At 47.3% G+C, this 25,507-nt stretch overlaps 1 protein-coding gene across 36 annotated transcripts in view; it reads left to right on the top strand.

Annotated features, from left to right (window-relative positions):
* Positions 1-25,507, top strand: part of CLASP1 (cytoplasmic linker associated protein 1) — a 320,170-nt gene that overhangs the window by 203,404 nt on the left and 91,259 nt on the right. For 10 of the 36 annotated variants that reach the window (XM_068246161.1, XM_068246163.1, XM_068246170.1 and 7 more), the window contains 6 exons: positions 3,227-3,334; positions 4,867-4,929; positions 7,906-8,009; positions 10,309-10,332; positions 20,531-20,775; positions 20,857-20,920. In XM_068246161.1, coding sequence (XP_068102262.1) covers positions 3,227-3,334; positions 4,867-4,929; positions 7,906-8,009; positions 10,309-10,332; positions 20,531-20,775; positions 20,857-20,920 — 608 coding nt within the window. The remainder of the gene's footprint in view (positions 1-3,226; positions 3,335-4,866; positions 4,930-7,905; positions 8,010-10,308; positions 10,333-20,530; positions 20,776-20,856; positions 20,921-25,507) is intronic. The other 26 variants (XM_068246178.1, XM_068246175.1, XM_068246176.1 and 23 more) reach the window with 8 other exon arrangements.

Below are 25,507 nucleotides of genomic sequence, written 5' to 3'. Positions count from 1 at the left end.
AACTGATATTTTACTGACAGCAACTGATATATTTCAGATCTGACAAAATGTTGTCAGAACTGGAAGGGATTATTGTCAGAAGAAAATGGTGAGCTTCTGAGAGGAACTGATGGCGAGGTAACTATGTAATGTTCATTTGAAGTTACCTCATGTGTTTATTTTAAATATTTTTACTCAGTACAGGTTCTCTTTAAGAAAGGAAGTTACTTTGGTGCATTGTCAGGCCTATTTACAGGACAAACAGATGTGTTCATTCAGTGCAGTTTACTGAAGTGCTTGTGCTACGTGTTACACCTAAAGCTGCTGCACCTAAACTGTCTATTGCTGATGATCTCTTCTGTTTCATCTCATGAAGCAGAGCCCATCATACATTGTACAATTCGTTGTAGATCAGGAACATGGTTGATATGCCCTGACACTCATCATTTGCCTGGTCTACCGCATCACAACACTCAGTTCCCACTAACGGTATCCTTTTCAATGAAGGATCATCCAAGCGATCAGATAAATGTGATCGGATTGGGAAAACATAAACCTCAATGATGCCCTAAATCGACCATGAATGATTCTAATGGTGAGCGTTCAACAACAAATTAGTCGTTTAGAAAAACAGTTAGTAATGTAATGATAAACAAAAGTGGGGACACAGAGAGCCCAATATAGTGTAGTAAGCAAAACAATAGGTTGGAATTGAAAAGTATATAGTGTATATACTCATAAAAGTGGGTCACCTCCTAGGCAACCACTGTACAGGCAGGTGAGGAGATTAGCCCTATCCCCACTCAGGATTAAAAGTCGCTCTCTGTAGATTAGGAAAAAAGAGATGGGGATCGACCCCTCCACCAGGGGTGGATATTGGTAATATAAGAGTGAACAGAGGTGCCAGCAGGATAAAAGGTAATAAAAAGTTTAAAATTCCTCAGGAGGAGGTGGTGGACTCATCTCCTTGAAGTAGACAAGATACTGTCAGCGTTTTCACAACAGGTTTATTTATATACTCCAGACAACCATGCAATGCGTTTCACAGGTGTATTCCCGCTTCCTCAGGCAATAACAAATAGGAGTACATGCAGTACAGTCTCAAGGTCATAAGACAGAGGCGCTTATCGTGACCTTGAGACTGTACTGCATGTACTCCTATCTGTTATTGCCTGTGAAACGCGTTGCATGGTTGTCTGAGGAATTTTTATATAGGAAAAAAGGTCCTGGAACACAACAGGTATTGAAGTAATGAAAACCACAAAGTGGGAGCATGGGGCTGAGAGGATTAGGAACTAGAAAAATGTATTGAGTCAGGCCCTGCTTCAATTTCAATAAACAACTTTATTCAAAAAGGTGAACAACACTGTATTGACACCAAGTGCCTCTTTAAAACCATAAAACCACTCACTGCAGATGTTAAACACGCAGCCGGCTGGGCTCACACGTACAGCAAACTTAACACACCAATCAACCTGGGAATTTTTAGTGCCTTTTATCCTGCTGGCGCCTCTGTTCACTCTCATATTAGTAATGTAATATTTATTGACTGGGAAATAACCGCTGTGTTATAAAAAAAATTCTACATTTATCTGATTGCTCTGGCGATTATTCGCTTAGAATTGTACCGTTTGTGGGAACCTGTAGATTGAGGCAGGAATGATCTAACCTGACACCTCCCTACCTCTGCTAGCCTGGCATCTGATTGGGCTTGGCTAGAGAGAGGGCGTGTCTCTTCTGCAGCTGCCCAGTTACAAAGCTGGAATGTCATCAAGTCACATGGCATCCAAAATAAATACATGTGCTTTTGAACACCCAGCAGGATTAGCGTTTCCACTCTGGTCTGGTTGGATTTTGCCATATGCATTATGCTGACAATCCCGACAGTCTCATCTTTAATACATACTGTATTTTCTGATCCTGTGATAATCCCTCCATTTTTACCAGTTAATATCATCGCCCTTTTGAATATTAAACATAGGAGGGGGTGCTGATGAGTTTCTGGCTTTGCCCATAAAGGAGACAGCCAGAGTTATGAAATAACACCTCTATTCCCCCATGGCACAGCGTAGTTGCAGCTTTTCTACATCATTCAAATAAGTCCTTTGGTTGGGCCTCATGCCAGAACTAAGAAGCAGGTTTTACATCAGAAATGCCCTCGAAACATTGTTACAGAACTTGAAGGAACATCTTAACGCACAGATAATTGTTGGAAGGGGGCCAGGTCAAGCGAGTGGGGGGGGGGGGGGGTGATAGACCAATTGGAATCCCAGGAAGGTAGCCCATCAACAGAATAACGTCTTTGTCTCAGATTACAGAAGCCATGACTTTATCTGATTTCTGGATGCAGAACTTGTTTGGCCACATAATCCCACTGTGGCACCATTTTTTTGGACTGTTCTGTGGTTGGTCCTCAATCAGCGCCTGGACAGAATCTCAGGTTTGCTGGGTCAGCTGAGGTTGGGGGCACCCAATTTGGAGCTCATCTTGAAATGCCCTTCCTTGAAATTGAATATCCAGGTGGACAGTGCTGTAGAAAGGACACGTCTCCCCCAGTGTGTGTGACATCTCAGTGTGAATGTCGTTTGCTGACTTTTTCTAGAGAAACAAAACCTTAATGTCAGCCGGTAACTCCAACAACCTGAAAAGTGATTGTGCCATCACAGCTTCTCACTAAAAGGAAATGCAGTTTTAAGAATCACAAACACCTGATATTTGCACACTCACTAAGATATTAGGCTGTCATATACTCCCACACCTGTGTTTCTATTACACCTGGAAGGGGGCAAAGCCAGGAACGTATCAGCACCCTCTTGTAATAGCACAATATCCTTTTCTGTGTTTTGTAATACCGTGATTGTGCTGCTAGTAATGTGTGTCCTGTGATTGTGCTGCTAGTAATGTCTGTCCTGTGATTGTGCTGCTAGTAATGTCTGTCCTGTGACTGCTGCTAGTAATGTCTGTCCTGTGATTGTATGGTCAGTAATGTGTCTGTCCTGTGATTGTGCTGACAGTAATGTCTGTCCTGTGATTGTGCTGACAGTAATGTCTGTCCTGTGATTGTGCTGACAGTAATGTCTGTCCTGTGATTATAAGGTCAGTAACATTTTTTTGTTCTGTGTTGTAGTGAGTAGAATCTCTCACAACAATAATAATAATAATAGCATTAACCTCTTCCGTAGCTCTCTGTCTCTTTTTTTCTCTGTCATGTTGTATTAATGTGCTGCCTTTTCACATCGCATGCTAGCCAGGAGCAGCCGCATCCCTCGACCCAGCATGAGTCAGGGGTGCAGCCGCGACACCAGCCGTGAGAGCAGCCGTGATACCAGCCCCGCCAGGGGCTTTGCGCCTTTGGGTGAGTACTTCCAATATGGCACCCCTTTACACTCCTTACCCTATTCCCTGAAGCTGTTATGCCAGTGGATTCACTTAAAGGCATACTGAGGTGAAAAAAACTGATAAACTTGTATATACAGTGCCAAGCATACAAATAACCAGGCCGCATTAATTTTTCTTTCTGCCTGATTGAGTTAACATTCAGGTATGCAAGTGACCGTTTCTCTCCAGGCAGGACTTTGTCAGAGTATAGCCTCCCTCAATGATCAGGAGTTACTGCCATAAAACACTTTCCTCACAGAGAACAACTTCTGAGAGCAGGGTAGAGATAAGAAGAGCCAGTAGTTAATTGATTGTAGCTCTGACATACTTCAAAGACCTGTCATTAAGCAGAGACAATGAGACACTAAAAACTTAAAAAGTAGATTTAAACATAATATACAACTAGGTTATCTCAAAAAGTTTTTTTTTTTTTTTTGCAGTAGAAGGGTAGATGCAATTTTTTTATCTCATCAGTTTATTTTCACCTCGAGTTTCCTTTAAGGAATTTGCAGTAAAAATAAAACCCAACGAAATCTTAAACTTAAGGCAAATTCGAATAGTAAATTGGGTTAGTGAGTCAGGATGATTGTTTAGAGAATTTGCATTGTTTAGTTTTGGATTCCGTCAGGCTTTGTGCACTCTAATTGTGAGCAGCAGATTTTGCTGCTCTTCAGACAGTCTGTCCCCCCTTCTGATTGGCTGTCAGTCACTGGGTGACTAGTGATTGGACAAGGCTGATTTGTGTGTAGCAAGTGCTCTGTAGATGTTACTTAGAGAACAAATTCCCTCCTTTAATATTTTATCCCCTAGTTCTTATTTCAATTTTAACACACAAAGCCAGAAGTCTTGTGAAATAATGTCCGAATGCTGCAGTAAACTTTAATGAATCCTTCTCCAGCCTTTCCTTCCTATTTATTGTCTTGCGATTGTGTGCTTTGCGCTGTACATTGTCGATTAGGAGCTGAGTTTGTATGTGACACCCTCTGAGGGTGGTCCTGAAGGTCCGGAGCTGCTTTCTGGGTCTCAGAGTGAGCTCTGTTTGCACTGTATGAGGGAAAGGTCCGGGCATTGAGTACATGCTGATATTTGTGCACATTATAGATGGTTGCTGACACTACCGCTCTCCTCCAGCAGGGGTCAGGCTTCTCCGCTTTGTACCATTGCTGCCTCTCTCTGTGACACAGCTCATGTATGAATATCTCATGGGGCGTTTATGGCTTATAGGCATGCTATGAGGGATTTGTCTCTCTTTATGTGTGATAAGCAATAAATGGAAGCACATGAGAGTCTGGCTGCAGCTGATTCTCCCTGGATTCTGTGAGATTCGGAGGACTGGACAGCTGCTCGCCGTGTTCAGATGCTTGGAGTCGGTTTACATTCTGCTCACTCTCTGCTCCGTGTCCCATCTCCACCTCCAGTAGTCTGAGGATCATGTATGTACGCTTGTTTTGTCTCCATGTTTTCTGCGTGTTAATCCTGTGGGTCTTCTGCCATTCCTTCTTCTTGCAGCCTCTCGACGTCATTCCAGGTCCACCAGTGCGCTCTCCACCTCCGAGTCTGTGGGGCAGTCAGGTGAACCCGAGCTAACTGCATGCCCATGTCATCCTCCATGTGCTTGTCCCGCCTCCATCCCCCCCGCCGCTGGCATGGCACATTCCATCCACACCTCATGACATCATCATCATGTGTCACTATGTTGGCATGGTCTTCATATTTTCTTTAATTCTGACTTTTCTTCTGTAAGCTTAAAGTCCAACTGCAGTTAAAAAAAAAAAAAAAATAAATAAAAAAAAAAAAGAGTAGACTTGGTTGGCTTTCAGTGACATTTTATTTTGTAATAATTATGACATTTATTTTAGTGGGTATTGTGGGTTTGTATAGCTACTGTTTTCTTCACGGAGGCTGCGTGGACAGTGATGCGTTGCGGTGCGACGTAATGGCCGAATTGGGACGTGGAACACTGCAGTGCATCATCTCTGCTATGTTCACAGTGTGGCTGGTGCAGTTTAACAGCATGCAGTGCCCCATTCGATCCTCTAGGACATGGTTCTTTTCACACCCAATCAATCACCTGCATTGGAAGCTGCTCAGCTGCTCTCCCCAGAAATGGCCACATGATTTCAGAGGTCACAAAGCAAGTTATGCCGAGACTGTATTCATCATTCCTAGGCAGGTGATTATTGGCTGAGGGAAGTAACGTGACCATCTACACACTGTATACACACACACGTACACACAGACGTGCACACACTGTACACACACACTGTATACACACACACACACACACACTGTACACACACACACACACACTGTACACACACACACACACTGTACACACACACACACACTGTACACACACACACACACACACACACACACACACACACACGTACTATATGTATTATGCTTTTGTCACCTGAAGGTATCGGTCAGTTCATTTTGTTGCTTACCAATATCTACACACATGTATTCTGAGCTCTGTTGTGTAGTATGTACCATATTATGGAGGGGGATTTAGGAGGAGCAGGAGACTGCATGCACTGCTCTATGGAGGGGGGAGGCAGGAAGCTGTATGCACTGTCCTATGCAGAATGGAGTAGAGGCAGGAGACTGTATTCACTGTTCTATGGAGAGGGGGAGAGGCAGGAAGCTGCATGTACTGTCCTATGGAGAGGCAGGAGGCTGCATGTACTGTCCTATGGAGAGGGGAGGAGAGGCAGGAAGCTGCATGTACTGTCCTATGGAGAGGCAGGAGGCTGCATGTACTGTCTTATGGAGAGGGGAAGAGAGGCAGGAGGCTGCATGTACTGTCCTATGCAGAGTGGAGTAGAGGCAGGAAACTGTATTCACTGTTCTATGGAGAGGGAGAAGCAGGAAACTGCATGTACTGTCCTATTTGGGGGGGGGGGGGGGGCAGGCAGGCAGGAGGCTGCATGTACTGTGCTATGGAGAGGGGAGGCAGGAAGCTGCATGCACTGTCCTATAGAGAGGCAGGAGGCTGCATGTACTGTCCTATGGAGAGGAGAGGCAGGAGGCTGCATGTACTGTCCTATGGAGAGGGGAGGAGTGGCAGGAAGCTGTTTGCACTGTCCTATAGAGAGACAGGAGGCTGCATGTATTGTCCTATGGAGAGGAGAGGCAGGAGGCTGCATGTACTGTCCTATGGGGAGGAGAGGCAGGAGGCTGCATGTACTGTCCTATGGAGAGGAGAGACAGGAGGCTGCATGTACTGTCCTATGGAGAGGGGAGGAGTGGCAGGAAGCTGCATGTACTGTCCTATGGAGAGGAGAGGCAGGAGGCTGCATGTACTGTCCTATGGAGAGGAGAGGCAGGAGGCTGCATGTACTGTCCTATGGACAGGAATGGGAGGCTGCATGTTCTGTAATACAGAGTGGGGGGGGGGGGGGGGGAGAAATGTTGCTGTGTGGGGTCCGCATTTCTCCATTCTTGCTGAGAAAATATTGATTAGGCCTGAAATGGAGATGAGATTTTTTTCCTTGGCGTTTTTCTGTCTGGTGCAGATTCAGTGCAGTCACATTGGGGAACACTCTGTGTTTTCACTAAACATGCAGGATTGTAATTTTGTGGTGACTGGTTAATGTACCCTGACCTTGTGGAGATATAATCCTGGGTACACACATTGCGATTTCCCGATTGATCGATTATTTCTGACATGTTCGATCGGGTTTCGATCGATACAGTCGTCGATTTTGCATGTTAAGTATGCAAAATCGACGGCTGTATCGATCGAAACCCTATCGAACATGTCAGAAATAATCGATCAATCCCGCGGATCGAGCGGGAAATCGCATCGTGTGTACCCAGCATTATGTAACTTCCAAGGAATCTGTATGCTCCTGTTACTGAAGGGTTTGAAGAGATTATACCAAATTGTATTTTGTTGGCATTGTTAATATTAAATATGATTTTTTTTCTTTTCAGTTTGCATGAGGTGACCCTTCTGGTTATTACATATAAAACGATATAATAAGGGCATAATTTTTGCTTGTATTTTGTTATGTGCAGTTGTGTTACTGCCCCCTAGCGGCTGGCTGCGGTATTACGTCACTATATTCAGTGGCTGTGATGCTGGGACAGCACAGGGGTCAGTAGTTCACACCTGTATTGCAGCCTTATTTATTTATTTTATTCATCACATCACAGCTGACTTCCTTTCCTGTCATGTAGTCTCATTTTACTGTCACCACAAGCAAGGCTTCATCCTTCCACCAGGTGGGCAGGTTTAGTTCTTTCCCCCATTGGTTTCTGCTATCAGCCGCTGTTGCACTTAGACAGTGTGCCTGTGGCAGGTGGATTGATGACCACTTCCTGTTGGTGGGTTGTCCCTGTGCAGGATTTCTGTTGAAGGCCCTGGTGACTACTGATTGGCAAAGTCACAGGATGAGGTTGTTGCAGAATGGATGAGAAAGGAACCAGTCACTGCTACTCTTTGCACTTTGCCTCTCAGTGTCCCTGGGGGGTCCCACCTGGTGGAATTCTGCCACCTAGCTTCCACCGGAAGTAATGTTTCATCGCCTCTCTCCACAGATCGCTATGGAATGGGTCAGACGGGCAGAATACCATCCTCCATGAACGCCATGCGGGTCCTTAGCTCCAGCACAGACCTGGAAGCCGCGGTGGCAGACGCTCTGGTAAGATGTGGTATCTAGACGTTGCTTGCCTCTGTGTTTACCATCATGTAGTAATCGCATAGAGAGAACGCCTGTACAGGCAGCCTTCACACCTCCGGCCAGAATTCACAGACCGCACAAAGTCAGCATTCAGCACCCGATCCTTGAGCTGGTTCAGACATTTCTAAATAAATTCCAACAATTCTCAGCCTTGATGCTCTCTGCTGATAATTTAGGGAACATTCATCAGGTGATCTGACACTGGCTGCATGCTTGTTCCAGTTGTGACTCAAACAAGACTGAAGCCAGGTGATCAGCATGAAACTGGCGTTTGTAAAACTGGATCATCATAAGGTCACTTAACAGTTTAATATTGTATTTAGAGTATTTGTATTTATAAGCCGGCTGTGATATCAGAAGCTAAAAATAAGCAAAAGATTTCTTAAAAGTCGACCTAATCCCTGCAATATTACTTGTTTTCTACATGCAGCATGCCTGAAATGAATTACACAACCTGCTCAGAGCAACAACATACTTAACTTTGGTAGTATGACATGTCATAATACTAGCAGATGTCTGCCTGCTATCTGCAGCCTAGCTTTCTCAGCTTACACAAGCTTGCTGCTTCTGCTCGCTCACAAGTCATCCTGTCACTGTTCGGAGCACACTTGGAGACTGAGACTTGTGCAGCCTAGGCTGCATTGCCCAGTCCCCACCTCCGTTTGTGTGTGCATGCACTTAGATGAGAGACAAGGAGCAACAAGCCTGCGTGAGCAGAGAAAGCTAGGTTGCAGAAAATGTCCCACCTGCCAGTGGAATAGACAATCACTAGTCAACATTATCACATGGTTGGGGCTATTAGAAAAAGGCAGCGAGCTATACTGTTGATTTGCTGGGAGCCGGTGCCATCTAATTTATTTGGCTGCTTTACGCATGGAGAGGGCGTCACATTACCGGGATTAGTACTTCAGGGTAGGGATTCCACTTGAAATGGCTTTGTGGTAATATTTTGAAATATTTACTATCCCATTAATAAGAATGACTAATAATTCCCTTACTCTAAAATCTTAATTGCGTATTTCTGATAGTGGCCCTTTACCTCCATCCCTGTGTGACAAGACTAGTTGTGGTGTCTGTGAATTCTGGGTCTCCGTCAGTAGCCCCACCCCTAGAGGGTTGGCTCTAGATGTGTAGCGGATCTGTAGTGCTGCCTCCTGTGTGGTGTCTGTGAATTCTGTGTCTGGCTATCAGTCAGTAGCCCCACCCCTAGAGGGTTGGCTCTAGATGTGTAGCGGATCTGTAGTGCTGCCTCCTGTGTGGTGTCTGTGAACTCTGTGTCTGGCTATCAGTCAGTAGCCCCACCCTAAGGGGGTTGGCTCTAGATGTGCAGCGGATCCATAGTACTGCCTCCTGTGTGGTGTCTGAACTCTGTGTCTGGCTATCAGTCAGTAGCCCCACCCCCAGGGGGTTGGCACTAGATGTGCAGCGGATCTGTATTACTGCCTCCTGTGTAGTGTTTGAATTCTGCGTCTGGCTATCAGTCAGTAGCCCCACCCCCAGGGGGTTGGCACTAGATGTGCAGCGCATGCATAGAACTGCCTCCTGTGTGGTGTCTGTGAATTCTGGCTTTCCGCCTGGGCAGTTGTAGATCTATAGGGCCAGCCTAGGGGATAGGTGTTTGCTATGTAGCAGATCCGCGTAGTGTTGCGTCCTGTGTGGTGTCTGTGAACTCTGCCTGGCTCTCCATCAGTAGCTCCACCCCTAGGGGATAGGTGTTTGCTATGTAGCAGATCCGCGTAGTGTTGCATCCTGTGTGGTGTCTGTGAACTCTGCCTGGCTCTCCGTCAGTAGCTCCACCCCTAGGGGATTGGCACTAGATGTGCAGCAGATCCGCGTAGTGTTGCGTCCTGTGTGGTGTCTGTGAACTCCGCCTGGCACTCCATCAGTAGCTCCACCCCTAGGGGATTGGTGTTTGCTATGTAGCAGATCCGCGTAGTGTTGCGTCCTGTGTGGTGTCTGTGAACTCTGCCCGGCTCTCCGTCAGTAGCTCCACCCCTAGGGGATTGGCACTAGATGTGCAGCAGATCCGCGTAGTGTTGCGTCCTGTGTGGTGTCTGTGAACTCTGCCTGGCTCTCTGTCAGTAGCTCCTCCCATAGATGACTGGCGTTAGCTGTGCTGGCTCTCCCGTGTGTGTTGTCTGTGTTTCCTCCTATTCCCCAGAAATAATCCTAGCTGCGCCCGGTCACTCATTGTTCTGTGTTTCCCATGCCTTAAACCCACTACCTGGAAATCTAATGACATTCTCAATTTCTTGTTTAGCTGCTGGGAGACCCCAGGAATAAGGTATGACCATTTCTGTTCTGTTAATGTTGCACACGGTGGATATTGGCCCACCTGGTAGTGACTGGCGGCTCTCATTTCCTTCATCCCATATGAAAACCCCCATGATGTCCTGGTAAAGATCACACAAAGGCTCTGAGCCTTAAAGGACAACTGAAGTGAGAGGGAAACGGAGGCTGTCATATTTGTTGGCTTTTAAACAATGCGGATTGCCTGGCAGTCCTGCTGATCCTCTGCCTCTAATTTTTGTAGCCATTGACCCTGAACAAGCATGCAGAGATCAGGTGCTCTGACCGAGGTGTGACTGGATTAGCTGCATGCTTGTTTCAGGTGTGTGATTCAGACACTACTGCAGCCAAAGAGATCAGCAGGGCTGCCAGGCAACTGGTATTGTTTAACAGGAAATGAATATGGCAGCCTCCACCTCCCTCCCTATCACTTCCGGTGTGCTGTAATGTTGAGGCTGTTACACCCATCAGCAATGAGAGCTGGCCATTGAGATGAAGACACTTTCTGCTTGCATACAAATCTAATGGAGATTGTATGCAGCTTGTAATCGGGCCAATCAGATATCATACATTATGATTCTGATTGGCCCATTTCCATCTCACTGACCATCTTCACTAGTTAATGGATGGAAATGTTTCTTAGTCCTCCCAGCCACCAGGTGGCGCCACTTTACTCCCACCAGATTTTATTAAACATCCTTCTTTTCAGCAGGAATTGGGAGTAATGAGGATGGATCAGGTCCGGGTATTTTATAAGCTGTGCTGCTGTGGTTCCAGGGAATGCTGTTTGCTGAACATGCAGTGTAGCTGTAGAGTTCTCTCTTTTGAATTGCATTGTTGCATGTTTTGTGGCTGCATGACGCCCGTGTGTGACCCGTGTGTGACCCGTGTGTGACATTAGTGGTCAGTGTGAAGGCAAAATATTCAATGTGCACAGAAGAGAAAATGAGTGCTTGGCCTTTGCCTGCAGATTCTAGCTGCCATGTTAGGACATCTGTAGGACAGAAAGAAAGTCCTGTATGTGATGCTCTATATTCAAACTAACAGGAATTTTCTTAAAGGATAACTGAAGTGAGAAGAGTATGGAGGCTGCCATATTTATTTCCTTTTAAACAATGCACATTGCCTAGCAGTCCTGCTGGTTGATTTGGCTGCAGTAATGTCTGAATCACACCAGAAACAAGCATGCAGCTAAGTTCTGAAAATGTCAAACTCCGGTAATGCTGTATGCTTGTTCAGGGGCATTGGCTAAAAGTATTAGAGGTAGAGGATCAGCAGGACAGGCAGGCAACTGGTGTTGCTTAAAAGGAAATAAATATGGTAGCCTCCATTTCCCTCTCACTTCAGTTGTCCTTTAAGGATTAACTTCCAGGTGCTGATGAAGAGAAGTTGTGCTCCTGAAAATGAATTTTTTTGACACTTTACATTTTTTTTCATGGCAGGTGTTGCAAAGCACGGAAATGTTTTATTTCCTGTCTTTACAGCTCAGACGACATTCCTCGATTCTTAACCTATTATATTTTCATGCTTGTGGCAAATGAAAAATGTTGGACACAAAGGAGAAGGTTTGATTTGTTACTGCAAGAAAATGTATAGATCAGAGCACACCCCATACAGACGGCTCGTACCTAAAACTACTGGCTGTAATCTCAGTCACTGGATCCTGAGGATACTATTGGCTGTGTTCTCAATCACTGGATCCGAACCTGAGGATACTATTGGCTGTGTTCTCGGTCACTGCATCCTGGGAATACTATTGGCTGTGTTCTCGGCCACTAGATCCCGAAGATACTATTGGCTGTGTTCTTGGTTACTGGATCCTGAGGATACTATTGGCTGTGTTCTCGGTCACTAGATCCTGAGGATACTATTGGCTGTGTTATTGGCCACTAGATCCTGAGGATACTATTGGCTGTGTTCTTGGTCACTGGATCCTGAGGATACTATTGGCTGTGTTCTCGGCCACTAGATCCTGAGGATACTATTGGCTGTGTTCTCGGCCACTAGATCCTGAGGATACTATTGGCTGTTTTCTTGGTCACTGGATCCCGAGGATACTATTGGCTGTGTTCTCGGCCAGTAGATCCTGAGAATACTATTGGCTGTGTTCTCGGTCACTGTCTCCCAAGGATACTATTGGCTGTGTTCTCGGTCATTAGATCCTGAGGATACTATTAGCTGTGTTCTCGGCCACTAGATCATGAGGATACTATTGGCTGTGTTCTTGGTCACTGGATCCTGGGGATACTATTGGCTGTGTTCTCGGTCACTGGGTCCCGAGGATACTATTGGCTGTGTTCTTGGTCACTGGGTCCCGAGGATACTATTGGCTGTGTTCTTGGTCACTGGGTCCCGAGGATACTATTGGCTGTGTTCTCGGCCACTAGATCCCGAGGATACTATTGGCTGTATTCTTGGTCACTGGATCCTGAGGATACTATTGGCTGTATTCTTGGTCACTGGATCCTGAGGATACTATTGGCTGTATTCTTGGTCACTGGATCCTGAGGATACTATTGGCTGCCTTCTCCATGGCACTAATGCTGTATGAAGTATGTGCCAAGGGATTCTGTGTTCACCTGACATCAGCGCTTCTCGTTAATCGCTAGACGGGACACCTGGTGCTGCGTTCTCATTAGGTGATATGTGGTAACGCAGCCGTCATTGCTCAATCGGCCCGCTCATAAATTCTGCCTGGATTCAGAGAACTTTGTGTCTCTTGGCACAGCCTGTGTCCTCCCCTGATTCATACTTCCCTAAACACGGCAATAACCCCAAATATTCCAGCCCTGCTGTGGCGTAACTCATATTTTGTGTTAGATCATATCAGACCGGTCACCCAGTCATTAGATCATCAGACTCGTTTCTCACAGGAAACCAGTTTTTCCCGCTAATCAGCACCTCGCTGAATATCTGTACCAGGCTGTTGTCGTCATGTGATCCACGCGTGCCGCTGCTGTACAGAACGTTTCAGTGTCACGGCGCTCATAGCGTGCTGAAGGATGGCACGTACTCTGCATCAAGAAAGTATTCACAGCGCATCACTTATTCCACATTTTATGTTACAGCCTTATTCTAAAATAGGACTCAATTCATTGTTTTTCCTCAGAATTCTACACACAACACCCCACAACATAAAAAACATTTACTGTATATTCTCGAAATACAGGTCGACCTCGTGTACAAGTCTACTCCAATATTCAACCCTTGGAAGCTGGAATTGTTTATTGACTCAAGTATAAGTCTGCCCAGCAAAGGAAATTGCTGCACTTGGGGTTCAGGAGGGGTTAATGACTGTACTGCATACAGTATTGCAGCAATTAACCCCTCCTGTCCCTTATGTGCAGCCAATACCTCCTCCAGGCCCCCAAGTGCTGCAATTATTCCCTCACTTCCTGCAGCCCAGCATCCCCCCCGCCCCTTTCCTTGTTAATTGCTGTAGCCAGGAATAGGACTTTCACACCTGTGCTTTCTTGGCATTTCCTGTCCTCAAACTATCACTTACCACTGGGTAAATTGCTGCAAATGGGAATATCAGTAATGGTACACATATTACTCAGTGTGCTCAGTGTTGGCAATGACTCGTGTATAAGTCGACCCCTATACTTTTATGAAGTGAATCAGACCTACTTGTCGAAACTTATACTCCAGTATATACAGTACTTGAGGTTTTTGAAAATGTATTAAAAATAAAAAAAAGAGAAATCACATGTACATAAGTATCCACAGCCTTTGTTCAATACTTTGTGGTTGCACCTTTGGCAGCAATTACAGTCTCAAGTCTTTTTGGCTATGATGCCACAAGCTTGGCACACCTATCCTTGGCCAGTTTTGACCATTCCTCTTTGCAGCACCTCTCAAGCTCCATCCGGTTGGATGGAAAGTGTCGGTGCACAGTCATTAGAAGATTCCTCCAGAGATGTTCAATGGGAATCAAGTCCAGGCTCAAGGACATTCACAGAGTTGTCCTGAAGCCACTCCTTTTATATCTTGGCTGTGTACAGAGTCATTGTCCTGCTGAAAGTGCTGAGTGCTCTGGAGCAGGTTTTCCTCCAGGATGTCTCAGTACATTGCTGCAGTCATGTTTCCCTTTATCCTGACTAGTAGCCCAGTTCCGGCTGCTGAAAACAGCACAGCATGATGCTGTCACCACCATGCTTCATTGTAGGTATGACCTGGTGATGAGCGGTGCCTGGTTTCCTTCAGACAGGACGCCTGGCATTCAAACCAAAGAGTTCAATCTTTGCCTAATCAGACCAGAGAATTTTGTTTCGCATGGTCTGAGAGTCTTTAAAGTGCCTTTTGGCAAACTCCAGGCAGGCTGCCATGTGCCTTTTACTAAGGAGTGGCTTCCGTCTGGCCACTCTACCATACAGGCATGATTGGTGGGTTGCTGCAGAGATGGTTGTCGTTCTGGAAGGTTCTTCTCTCTCCACAGAGGATCTCTGGAGCTCTGACAGAGTGACTATTGGGGTCTTGGTCACCTCCCTGACTGAGGCCCTTTCTTCCCCAGTCACTCAGTTTAGATGACCAGCCAGCTCTAGGAAGAGTCCTTGTGGCTTTGAACATCTTCCACTTATGTATGATGGAGGCCACTATGCTCATTTGGGACCTTCAAAGCAGCAGAATTGTTTCTGTAACCTTCCTCAGATTCAGGGGCATAGCAATAGGGGGTGCAGAGGTTGCGACCACATCAGGGCCCTTGGGCCAGAGGGGCCCTCAAGGGCCCTCTCTCAACTACAGTATTAGCTCTCTATTGGTCCTGTGCTCATAATAATCACTTCTATAGATACATTGAACAGTGGTAATCATTAACAAGCTGTTCCCCATCCCCTTCTTGCACCTCTGACACTGTAGTTGCCATTGGCAGATTTTGGTGTACCGTATCAATTAGTATGTATGTATAGAGTGCTTGGGTGGCCCTATTGTAAAACTTGCATCGGGGCCCACAGCTCCTTAGCTACACCACTGCCCAGATTTGTGCCACAAGACAATCCTGTCTCTAACTTCATGCTTGGTTTGTGCTCTGACAAGAACTATCAACTGCTGGGACTTATATAGATAAATGTGTGCCTTTCCAAATCCTGTCCAATCAAGTGAATTTACCACAGGGGGCTGTAATTAAGCTGCAGAAACCTCTCAAGGATGATCAGGGGAAACGGGATTAACCTGAGCTCAATTTTGAGCTCCATGGCAAAGGCTGTGAATACTTGTGCTTTCTCATTTTTTTAATTTTTTTAATTTTTTTTTTTTTAAATGTGCAAAAAAATTTTTTTTCAAGTTGCCTGTATGAAGTATTTTGTATAACATTCTGAGGGGAAAAATTAATTTAATCCATTTTGGAGTAAAGCTGTAACATAAAATGTGGAAAACGTGATGCGCTGTGATTACTTTCCAGATGCGCTGTATGTAAAAGCCTGGGGCTGCTAATAAAAATCGGTGACTCTTGTTTCGCCATACCTACTGTGCCCAAACCCAGCACTGGCTCAGTCTGTACATGCAGGGCACCCAAAATGACTTACATTGCACAATCAAAGATTTACCTTGAAATTGCTGGTTTCATCACTCCAGTGGAGACCTGCCAGTTGGTAAGGCCAACTTTCTTGTCTGATGGGTAATTCTCTGCAGTGTAGCCTTCTCTGCTCCCTCAATGCTGCTGCACATATGAGTGTTGTAGGTCACAGCACACCATGCGCAGGAGATATGACATTGCATCTTAGCTTGCATAAGTCCCACCCCCTGGTGTGTTGTAAACTGTTATGCAACAAGAGATTTAATGAAATGGTCGCGCATCTAACCAAGATGCACCTGATAAACACTCACTGCATAGGGCTAATAATCCTCACAAAGGCACAACTGTGCTCATTGCAGTAGAACAGGTGCATTAAGAACTAAGGCATCTCACAATACAAATAATGGAAGCAAACGTATGCATTACACATTATTCAACTTACTAGGGGACCTTACCATTCTCTTATTGAGAGAGACATCGGTTCCACGCTGCGAAGCATGATTGCAGGGGCGGCTCGTGCAGCCTTCTCTCGGGGTCCCCACCCTAACCTAAGTTTAAAATCACCTAACATGTTGGGAACATGCTAGCAACATTGACTTGGGAGCAGCAGATCATATAAAGGGGAGGGGGTGCAGCGTGGGCGGCGCCCCAGGTACTCTCACGGCCTGGGGACGCCGCCCACTGTGACTGGATGATGTGTGTAATAACAAAAGCAGGAGGCTTCTTTCTGTAAGCAGAGAAAGCTACACTACAGAGAAGTTCCTATAGACTTTTGCATGTGGGGTCAATAATTGCTTTGTCGGCTAAAACCACGCCTTCCTGTTGAGCCTATCACAGCTTTTAGTCTCTAGTAGCACAGCAGCTCTCACACTGTCGCCTGAAATAATCTTCTGTGACAGTTTAAAGGTGGGATCTTCCTGTCATAACTGTACAGACAGTCTGCTTGTCCCCCTGCTGGGAAGGGAATGAGGAGAAGGCATCTTGCTGACATAACACTGGCTTAGGGCAGATTGCAGCCAGTGTCAGGGACATTTGTACAGATGGCAGTCTTCTACCCAATGGCTATTCTTATTATAAGTTTTGTCAGCCCAGGAGAAGGCCAGCAATGACTCATCAGGGTGCTGCAGATCTTTCCTGTTCATTCATCCTATACTGCAAGGCTAGCCATCACTGCTCTATACTGTCCAGAGCCTCTCATGTACTCAGTAGGCAGGAGCGTACCAAATGCAACTGCTGTCCCATATGATTCTGAACAGAACATGAATTTCAAGCACCTCAACACTGGGAATCAAAGAGAAACCGTAACCAAGAATTAAACTTCATCCCAATCAGGGCAGTTTCTAGGCTAAAATGCACCCAGGGCAAGGGTGTAAAAATTGCGCCCCCCCTGCAGAGCCAGATATAGGTGCCTACAGTATAGGTTAGCCAGGTCTAGTTGCACTCAGTATACGTAGCTAACTATAGGTTCCCCCAGTATAGGTAGCCAGGCATAGGTGCCACAGTATAGTTGCCCCCAGTATAGGTTAGATAGGCAGGTGCCCCAGTACAGGATAGCTAGGTGGGTGCCTCTAATATAGGTAGCCAGAATAGTTGCCCCCAGGCCCCCGCATAGGTTAGATAGGTAGGTGCCTCCAATATCGGTAGCCAGTATAGTTGACAGCAGTATAGGCTAGGTAGGTAGCTGCCCCCAATACAGGTTAGATAGGTAGCTGCCCCCAATACAGGTTAGATAGGTAGCTGCCCCTCAGTATAGGTTAGACAGGTAGGTGCCCCCAGTATAGGTTAGATTGGTAGCTGCCCCCCAGTATAGGTTAGATAGGTAGCTGCCCCCCAGTATAGGTTAGATTGGTAGCTGCCCCCCAGTATAGGTTAGATTGGTAGCTGCCCCAGCATAGGTTATATAGGTAGCTGCCCCCCAGTATAGGCTAGATAGGTAGCTGCCCCCCCCCAGTATAGGCTAGATAGGTAGCTGCCCCCCAGTATAGACTAGATAGGTAGCTGCCCCCAGTATAGGCTAGATAGGCATAGGTTAGCCAGGTCTAGTTGCACTCAGTATACGTAGCTAACTATAGGTTCCCCCAGTATAGGTAGCCAGGCATAGGTGCCACAGTATAGTTGCCCCCAGTATAGGTTAGATAGGCAGGTGCCCCAGTACAGGATAGCTAGGTGGGTGCCTCTAATATAGGTAGCCAGAATAGTTGCCCCCAGGCCCCCGCATAGGTTAGATAGGTAGGTGCCTCCAATATCGGTAGCCAGTATAGTTGACAGCAGTATAGGCTAGGTAGGTAGCTGCCCCCAATACAGGTTAGATAGGTAGCTGCCCCCAATACAGGTTAGATAGGTAGCTGCCCCTCAGTATAGGTTAGACAGGTAGGTGCCCCCAGTATAGGTTAGATTGGTAGCTGCCCCCCAGTATAGGTTAGATAGGTAGCTGCCCCCCAGTATAGGTTAGATTGGTAGCTGCCCCCCAGTATAGGTTAGATTGGTAGCTGCCCCAGCATAGGTTATATAGGTAGCTGCCCCCCAGTATAGGCTAGATAGGTAGCTGCCCCCCCCCCCAGTATAGGCTAGATAGGTAGCTGCCCCCCAGTATAGACTAGATAGGTAGCTGCCCCCAGTATAGGCTAGATAGGTAGCTGCCCCCCAGTATAGGCTAGATAGGTAGCTGCCCCCCAGTATAGGTTAGATTAGGTAGCTGCCCCCCAGTGTAGGTTAGATTAGGTAGCTGCCCCCCAGTATAGGTTAGATTAGGTAGCTGCCCCCCAGTATAGGTTAGATTAGGTAGCTGCCCCCGGTATAGGTTAGATTAGGTAGCTGCCCCCCGGTATAGGTTAGATTAGGTAGCTGCCCCCCAGTATAGGCTAGATAGGTAGCTGCCCCCATTATAGGTTAGATAGGTAGCTGCCCCCCAGTATAGGTTAGATTAGGTAGCTGCCCCCCGGTATAGGTTAGATTAGGTAGCTGCCCCCAATATAGGCTAGATAGGTAGCTGCCCCCCCAGTATAGGCTAGATAGGTAGCTGCCCCCCAGTATAGGCTAGATTGGTAGCTGCCCCCATTATAGGTTAGATAGGTAGCTGCCCCCCAGTATAGGTTAGATTAGGTAGGTGCCCCCAATACAGGTTAGATAGGTAGCTGCCCTGCAGTATAGGTTAGATAGGTAGCTGCCCCGCAGTATAGGTTAGATAGGTAGCTGCCCCGCAGTATAGGTTAGATAAGTAGCTGCCCCCCAGTATAGGTTAGATTAGGTAGGTTCCCCCCAGTATAGGTTAGGTAGGTAGCTGCCCCCCAGTATAGGTTAGGTAGGTAGGTCCTCTCCCCCCCCCCGGCCCACCCCTGCTGGGAGGGCAGTCCGACCTCTCCCTCCTTTCCTACCCCTGGGCGCTCTCCGTGCTCCCCCTTCCGATGCAGAGTAAAGCACAGCAGGAAGCGCTGTAAACAGGAACTCACCTGCCTGGTTCCAATCGCCGTTCTCTCGCCGCCAGTCTCCTCTCTGCATAGACACGGAGTTCCTATTTACAGCGCTTCCTGCTGTGCTTTACTCTGCATCTGAGGGGGGAGCACGGAGGGCGGCCCGGGGAGAGGAAGGGATGGAGAGGTCGGCCTGCCTCCCTGCGGCTGTGGGTCCGCCCTCCATTACACCACCCCCTCCCAATAGCGCTCAGGACGGCTGCACGACCCCTAGAAACGGGCCTGATCCCAATCAATAGCTGATACCCCTTTTACATTAGAAACCTTGTTGCATCATGGTAAATAGCTGTTTACAGCTGGGTCCAACTGCCAAAAAAGCAAGCAGCATCTCCTTCCACAGACATCACCTGCCAGCAGTAAAAATGTCACTATGTAATAAATGTCAGAATGTAAATCAGGGAGAGGAAAGCTTTTACAATGAGTAAACACTGACTAAATAATTTATACAGAATTATTGTAAAAATGAAGCCCTTTTTTATTACATTATTTTCACTGGAGTTCCTCTTTAACTCACCCTTGACGTCTGCTCCGTTCGCTGCCCTCCGTAGGGCGGTCCAGCTACTTCCTTGTGGCTGCGAAGGAGGAGGAAGTGTTGAGAGTTGGAACATACCATGGAGGGTAGCGCACGGTTGGAAGGAGTTACTCACCGCAGGTTTGCTTTAATGATTTCTGTTGCTATCCCTCAATTGCTGCCATATGTGGGACTACCAGTTTTTCATATTAAAGTCATAGAGCTCCCAGTAGCAGGACATGAAGGTGATTTCTATCCAATAGGGTACAGAAAGCAATAAAAAAAAAAGTTTTGAATCCCCTTTTAGGCCTCTTGCACACTACGTGCGATTTTGTATTTTTTTTATCTGATCCAATTTTTGATTCCGATTAAAAAAAAAAATGTAGCAGCATGCAGTACTTTTTTAATCGGAATCCAAAATCAGATAAGATAAAAAGTCGGAATTGCATGTAATGTGCAAGAGGCCTTACGCTGTTCTAAAAAACATTTCCTGGCATTGGGCTTTGAGGTATGTTTACAATAGTTGGGTTACAAGCTTTGCAGATTCCACGTAATTATTACAGGTGTTTTGTGCGTGGTTTGCATTCTGTACAGGTTTCCTGTCAGTGATTGGCGGGCAGCAGCTGTGTGCCGTCCTTACCTATAAGGTGATTACATTAGAAGAGACTTTAAATTTAGCGTTCTGTTCTTTTGTTTTCAGAAGAAGCCGGTGAGGCGGCGATATGAGCCGTACGGCATGTATTCCGATGACGATGCGAACAGCGACGCCTCCAGCGCTTGCTCAGAGAGGTCCTACGGCTCCCGGAACGGAGGAATTCCTCATTACCTGCGGCAGACGGAGGACGTAGCAGAAGTCCTCAATCACTGCGCGAGTTCCAATTGGTCGGAGAGGAAAGAAGGGCTGATTGGCCTGCAAAACCTTCTGAAGAGTCAGAGGACGCTCAGGTAACTCGGGGGAGATAAAACGGGACAGGGCTTCATGTGTCGCATTGTGTCTGGCTGGAATAACGTTTGCTTGTCTTTCAGCCGCGTGGAACTGAAGAGACTGTGTGAAATATTTACTCGGATGTTCGCCGATCCGCATAGCAAGGTAAGCGTTGTGCACACAGACCCTCTGCTGTATGGAGAGATGAATGGGGGTCTTATTCCTCAGGATCTGTACAGAGCAAGATTTAAAGAGTACCTGCAGTGTAAAGGACAGAGCCTGTCATGTATGGCTCTGTCTTAATGCTGCAAGGATCAACAAGTCTCAGTGTTAATTACTTGCCTGCCTGTAATTCACTAGACGGGTAAGATGGGCCATATTTCCAAAGTCTTCCAAAGCTCTGTGGCCACCCCCACCTGCGTTACCACAGCCCGTCCCAGCTCAGCAGCCACCAATTGGGCTACAATTTGGGGCGGGCTTTGGCAATGCAGGTGGGTGGTGGCAAGAACTTTGAAAGACATATGGGGGAAAAACGCCATGGCCGCAGTTCTGAGAGGGGGCTTAGAAAGTGTCACCTGTATATATTGTACGAAGTGCCCAGTTTGTGGATAGATTTCCAGCCTTCACCAAACACTGAATTTAATGTTTTTTGGATGAACTGTTATTCAGTATACTACAATATTCTGCATGCACGTTTATGGTGAATGCATGTTGTGCTGCATGATGCACGTGATGTTGCTGCTTGTTTTTTGCATTTAGAAACAGATCTGGGGAAATCTTAAATGGAAAGAATAGCTATGTCTTAAACCTAATCCAAAACTAGCTGTTGGATGGCTAAAAAAGCGCTTTATATGGAGCTGGCAGGACATTTCCACTTGTCTGGACTGGGCTGGAGATGGCTGTGCTTCTCTGGACTGTGCTGGAGATGGCTGTGCTTGTCTGGACTGTGCTGGAGATGGCTGTGCTTTGCTGGACTGTGCTGGGAGGTGGCTGTGCTTGTCCGGACTGTGCTGGAGATGGCTTTGCTTGTCTGGACTGTGCTGGGAGGTGGCTGTGCTTATCTGGACTGTGCTGGGAGGTGGCTGTGCTTATCTGGACTGTGCTGGGAGGTGGCTGTGCTTAGCTGGGCTGTGCTGGGAGGTGGCTGTGCTTTGCTGGACTGTGCTGGGAGGTCGCTTTGCTTCTCTGGACTGTGCTGGAGATGGCTTTGCTTGTTCGGACTGGGCTAGAGATGGCTGTGCTTGTTTGAACTGTGCTGGAAGTGGCTGTGCTTCTCTGGACTGTGCGGAAGGTAGCTGTGCTTGTCTGGACTGTGCGGAAGGTAGCTGTGCTTGTCTGGACTGTGCGGAAGATAGCTGTGCTTCTCTGGACTGTGCTGGAGATGGCTGTGCTTCTCTGGACTGTGCTGGAGATGGCTGTGCTTGTCTGGACTGTGCTGGAGATGGCTGTGCTTCTCTTGACTGTGCTGGAGATGGCTGCGCTTCTCTTGACTGTGCTGGAGATGGCTGTGCTTCTCTTGACTGTGCTGGAGATGGCTGTGCTTGTCTGGACTGTGCGGAAGGTAGCTGTGCTTCTCTGGACTGTGCTGGAGATGGATGGGTTTGTCTGGACTTTGCTTGAGGTGGCTGAGCTTCTCTAGACTGTGCTGGAGATGGCTGTGCTTCTCTGGACTGTGCTGGAAATGGTTGTGCTTCTCTGGACTGTGCTGGGAATGGCTGTAGCTTTTGTGAACTCTGCTGGAGGTAGCATGCTTCACTAGTCTGTGCTAAAAGTAGCTGTGCATTTCTGGACAGGGCTGGAGATGACTGTGCTGGAAATGGCTGTGCTTGTCTGGACTTTGCTTGAGGTGGCTGTGCTTGTCTGGGCTGTGCTGGAGATGGCTGTGCTTGTCTGGACTGTGCTGGAGATGGCTGTGCTTGTCTGGAATGTGATGGAGTTGGCTGAGCTGGAAGTGGCTGTGCTTGCCTGGACAGTGCTGGAAGTGGCTGTGCTTGTCTGGACAGTGCTGGAAGTGGCTGTGCTTGTCTGGACAGTGCTGGAAGTGGCTGTGCTTGTCTGGACAGTGCTGGAGGTGGCTGTGCTTGTCTGGACAGTGCTGGAGGTGGCTGTGCTTGTCTGGACAGTGCTGGAGGTGGCTGTGCTTGTCTGGACAGTGCTGGAGGTGGCTGTGCTTGTCTGGACAGTGCTGGAGGTGGCTGTGCTTGTCTGGACAGTGCTGGAGGTGGCTGTGCTTGTCTGGACAGTGCTGGAGGTGGCTGTGCTTGTCTGGACAGTGCTGGAGGTGGCTGTGCTTGTCTGGACAGTGCTGGAGGTGGCTGTGCTTGTCTGGACAGTGCTGGAGGTGGCTGTGCTTGTCTGGACAGTGCTGGAGGTGGCTGTGCTTGTCTGGACAGTGCTGGAGGTGGCTGTGCTTGTCTGGACAGTGCTGGAGGTGGCTGTGCTTGTCTGGACAGTGCTGGAGGTGGCTGTGCTTGTCTGGACAGTGCTGGAGGTGGCTGTGCTTGTCTGGACAGTGCTGGAGGTGGCTGTGCTTGTCTGGACAGTGCTGGAGGTGGCTGTGCTTGTCTGGACAGTGCTGGAGGTGGCTGTGCTTGTCTGGACAGTGCTGGAGGTGGCTGTGCTTGTCTGGACAGTGCTGGAGGTGGCTGTGCTTGTCTGGACTGTGCTGGAGGTGGCTGTGCTTGTCTGGACAGTGCTGGAGGTGGCTGTGCTTGTCTGGACAGTGCTGGAGGTGGCTTTGCTTGTCTGGACAGTGCTGGAGGTGGCTGTGCTTGTCTGGACAGTGCTGGAGGTGGCTGTGCTTGTCTGGACAGTGCTGGAGGTGGCTGTGCTTGTCTGGACTGTGCTGGAGGTGGCTGTGCTTGTCTGGACAGTGCTGGAGGTGGCTGTGCTTGTCTGGACAGTGCTGGAGGTGGCTGTGCTTGTCTGGACAGTGCTGGAGGTGGCTGTGCTTGTCTGGACTGGGTTTGAAGTGGCTGTGCTTATCTGGACAGTGCTAGTGGTGGCTGTGCTTGTCTGGACTAGACCGTTGCTGCTGGAGGTAGCTGTGCTTTGCTGGAGGTGATTGCACTCAGACTGTGTTGCAGGCGGCAGTACTTTGTGGGGCTGATGGCTTCTGCGTTTGGTGGGACTGTGCTGGTGGGAGCAGTTGTAGTTCGCTAGGTTCTCAGAAAGATGGCTAGCTCTCACTAGGGATGCAGGTATCCATGTAAATCTGGTCCTGTAAAATGAGGCAGAATCTTCACAGCAGTTGGTAGAAGACATGACCGCATAGGAGGAGGAGGAGGAGGAGGATGATGATGATGGTGTGGATGATGATGTTGGAACCCTGTTGGTATTCATGAATGACACTAACGTGTGGTTTGTTTTATTGCATGATCTGCCTTGCTGTGGATCTTACAACAGAGAGTAAGTGACATTTCTCTCTCGTACTTTTCTCATTGTCTGTCTCTTCTTGTTCCATGTTTTGGTTTGTGTTCTACTTCAGAAGCTGGAGATTCATCAAAGCAAGACTTCTGATAACTTAAAGTAGCTTTATGTGCATCCACAACAGCCTTTGCCAAGTTCACAGCTATATATTATTATGGAAAATGCTTTTCTGAATTAGCCCCGGCAAGCAGTGATCATGCAGGCTCTCCGCCTTTTATCCCCAAGCCAAAATATTAACTGATGGTTCCATTGAGATCTTCCATCTTCTTCCCGGCTCTGCAGAGGCTAGTGGGTGTGCTGTATTACTGTTCCCTCCCCCAGAAGAGGAACTGGGGGTGGAGCCTGCTTCAGTCACATGAGCACTGCTTGCAAATGCTAATGAAGGTATTTAAGAGAAATGTTTGCCATTAATCAGAAGAAATCTGAATGTAAGTTACCCGGTAAACTTACCATTGGCTAGAAATGTACGGACGATGAGCTTGCAGGTCCCAGGGCAAGATGCTTGAGTGATCAGCATGGACTCTGCCTCTTAAAGGGTCCTAAAATGCCAGTGAGTCTCCACAGGTAGTGGCCAGCGAGCTGACAGACTTGGAATTTGTGGACCATTTTAGAGCCTGTCCCCATAGAAACGTGCGCAGAGATGTTTTAGTGAGAGGTTGTTGTACTTGGGTAGCAGCTACTGCTTCATAAATACAAGGGATGAAAGGCAGATGATCACGAGTCTTAGAGAATCTACAAGTCAGTGGGAATAGTCCTGGAAGCTTCCACCATGTGGTCAGACGTCATAACTGTGTCATTTATGTGGCAGTATGGTGGTAGTTCGTGGTCTTATCTAGGGTGCAGAACAGGAGCCCTTATTCAGTTCACTTTGTCTCCTACGTTCTCTCTGACCTAGGTGTTCACACTTAATCTATACAATCCATTTAAAGCCACCAGTAAGCAAGAAAATGCTCCAGAATAATTTTGACGGGACTTTTCACCTACTTTTTGGTACATTCTTAACCACGTGCTCAAAAGTTATTTTAAGCAGATGAAAAATGGTCTCCTAAGAAAACAAAGGAGAAAGCGTGAAGTGAATAAGGGCCGAGCCACGCTGCCCAGCGTTTTGCGCAGTGTCTGAGCTTTGTTTGCTTTTTGAAAAACGCATTCTCATTCATTTGAACGAGAATTGTGGCAAAATCTCTGCAATTTAGAAAATGTACGCAATTTATTTTCTCACTCCCTCTCGTACCCTTTCTCACTCTTCTTGGTCTCTCTCTATATCCCCCTCTTGTCTCCCCCCCCCCCCCCCTTACACACACACACACAAACACACACACACCA

Source organism: Hyperolius riggenbachi, chromosome 7 (assembly GCF_040937935.1).
Source record: "Hyperolius riggenbachi isolate aHypRig1 chromosome 7, aHypRig1.pri, whole genome shotgun sequence".
Taxonomy (NCBI): domain Eukaryota; kingdom Metazoa; phylum Chordata; class Amphibia; order Anura; family Hyperoliidae; genus Hyperolius; species Hyperolius riggenbachi.
Note: the sequence above shows the minus strand (reverse complement) of the source record. Positions and strands in the feature narration are given on the sequence as shown.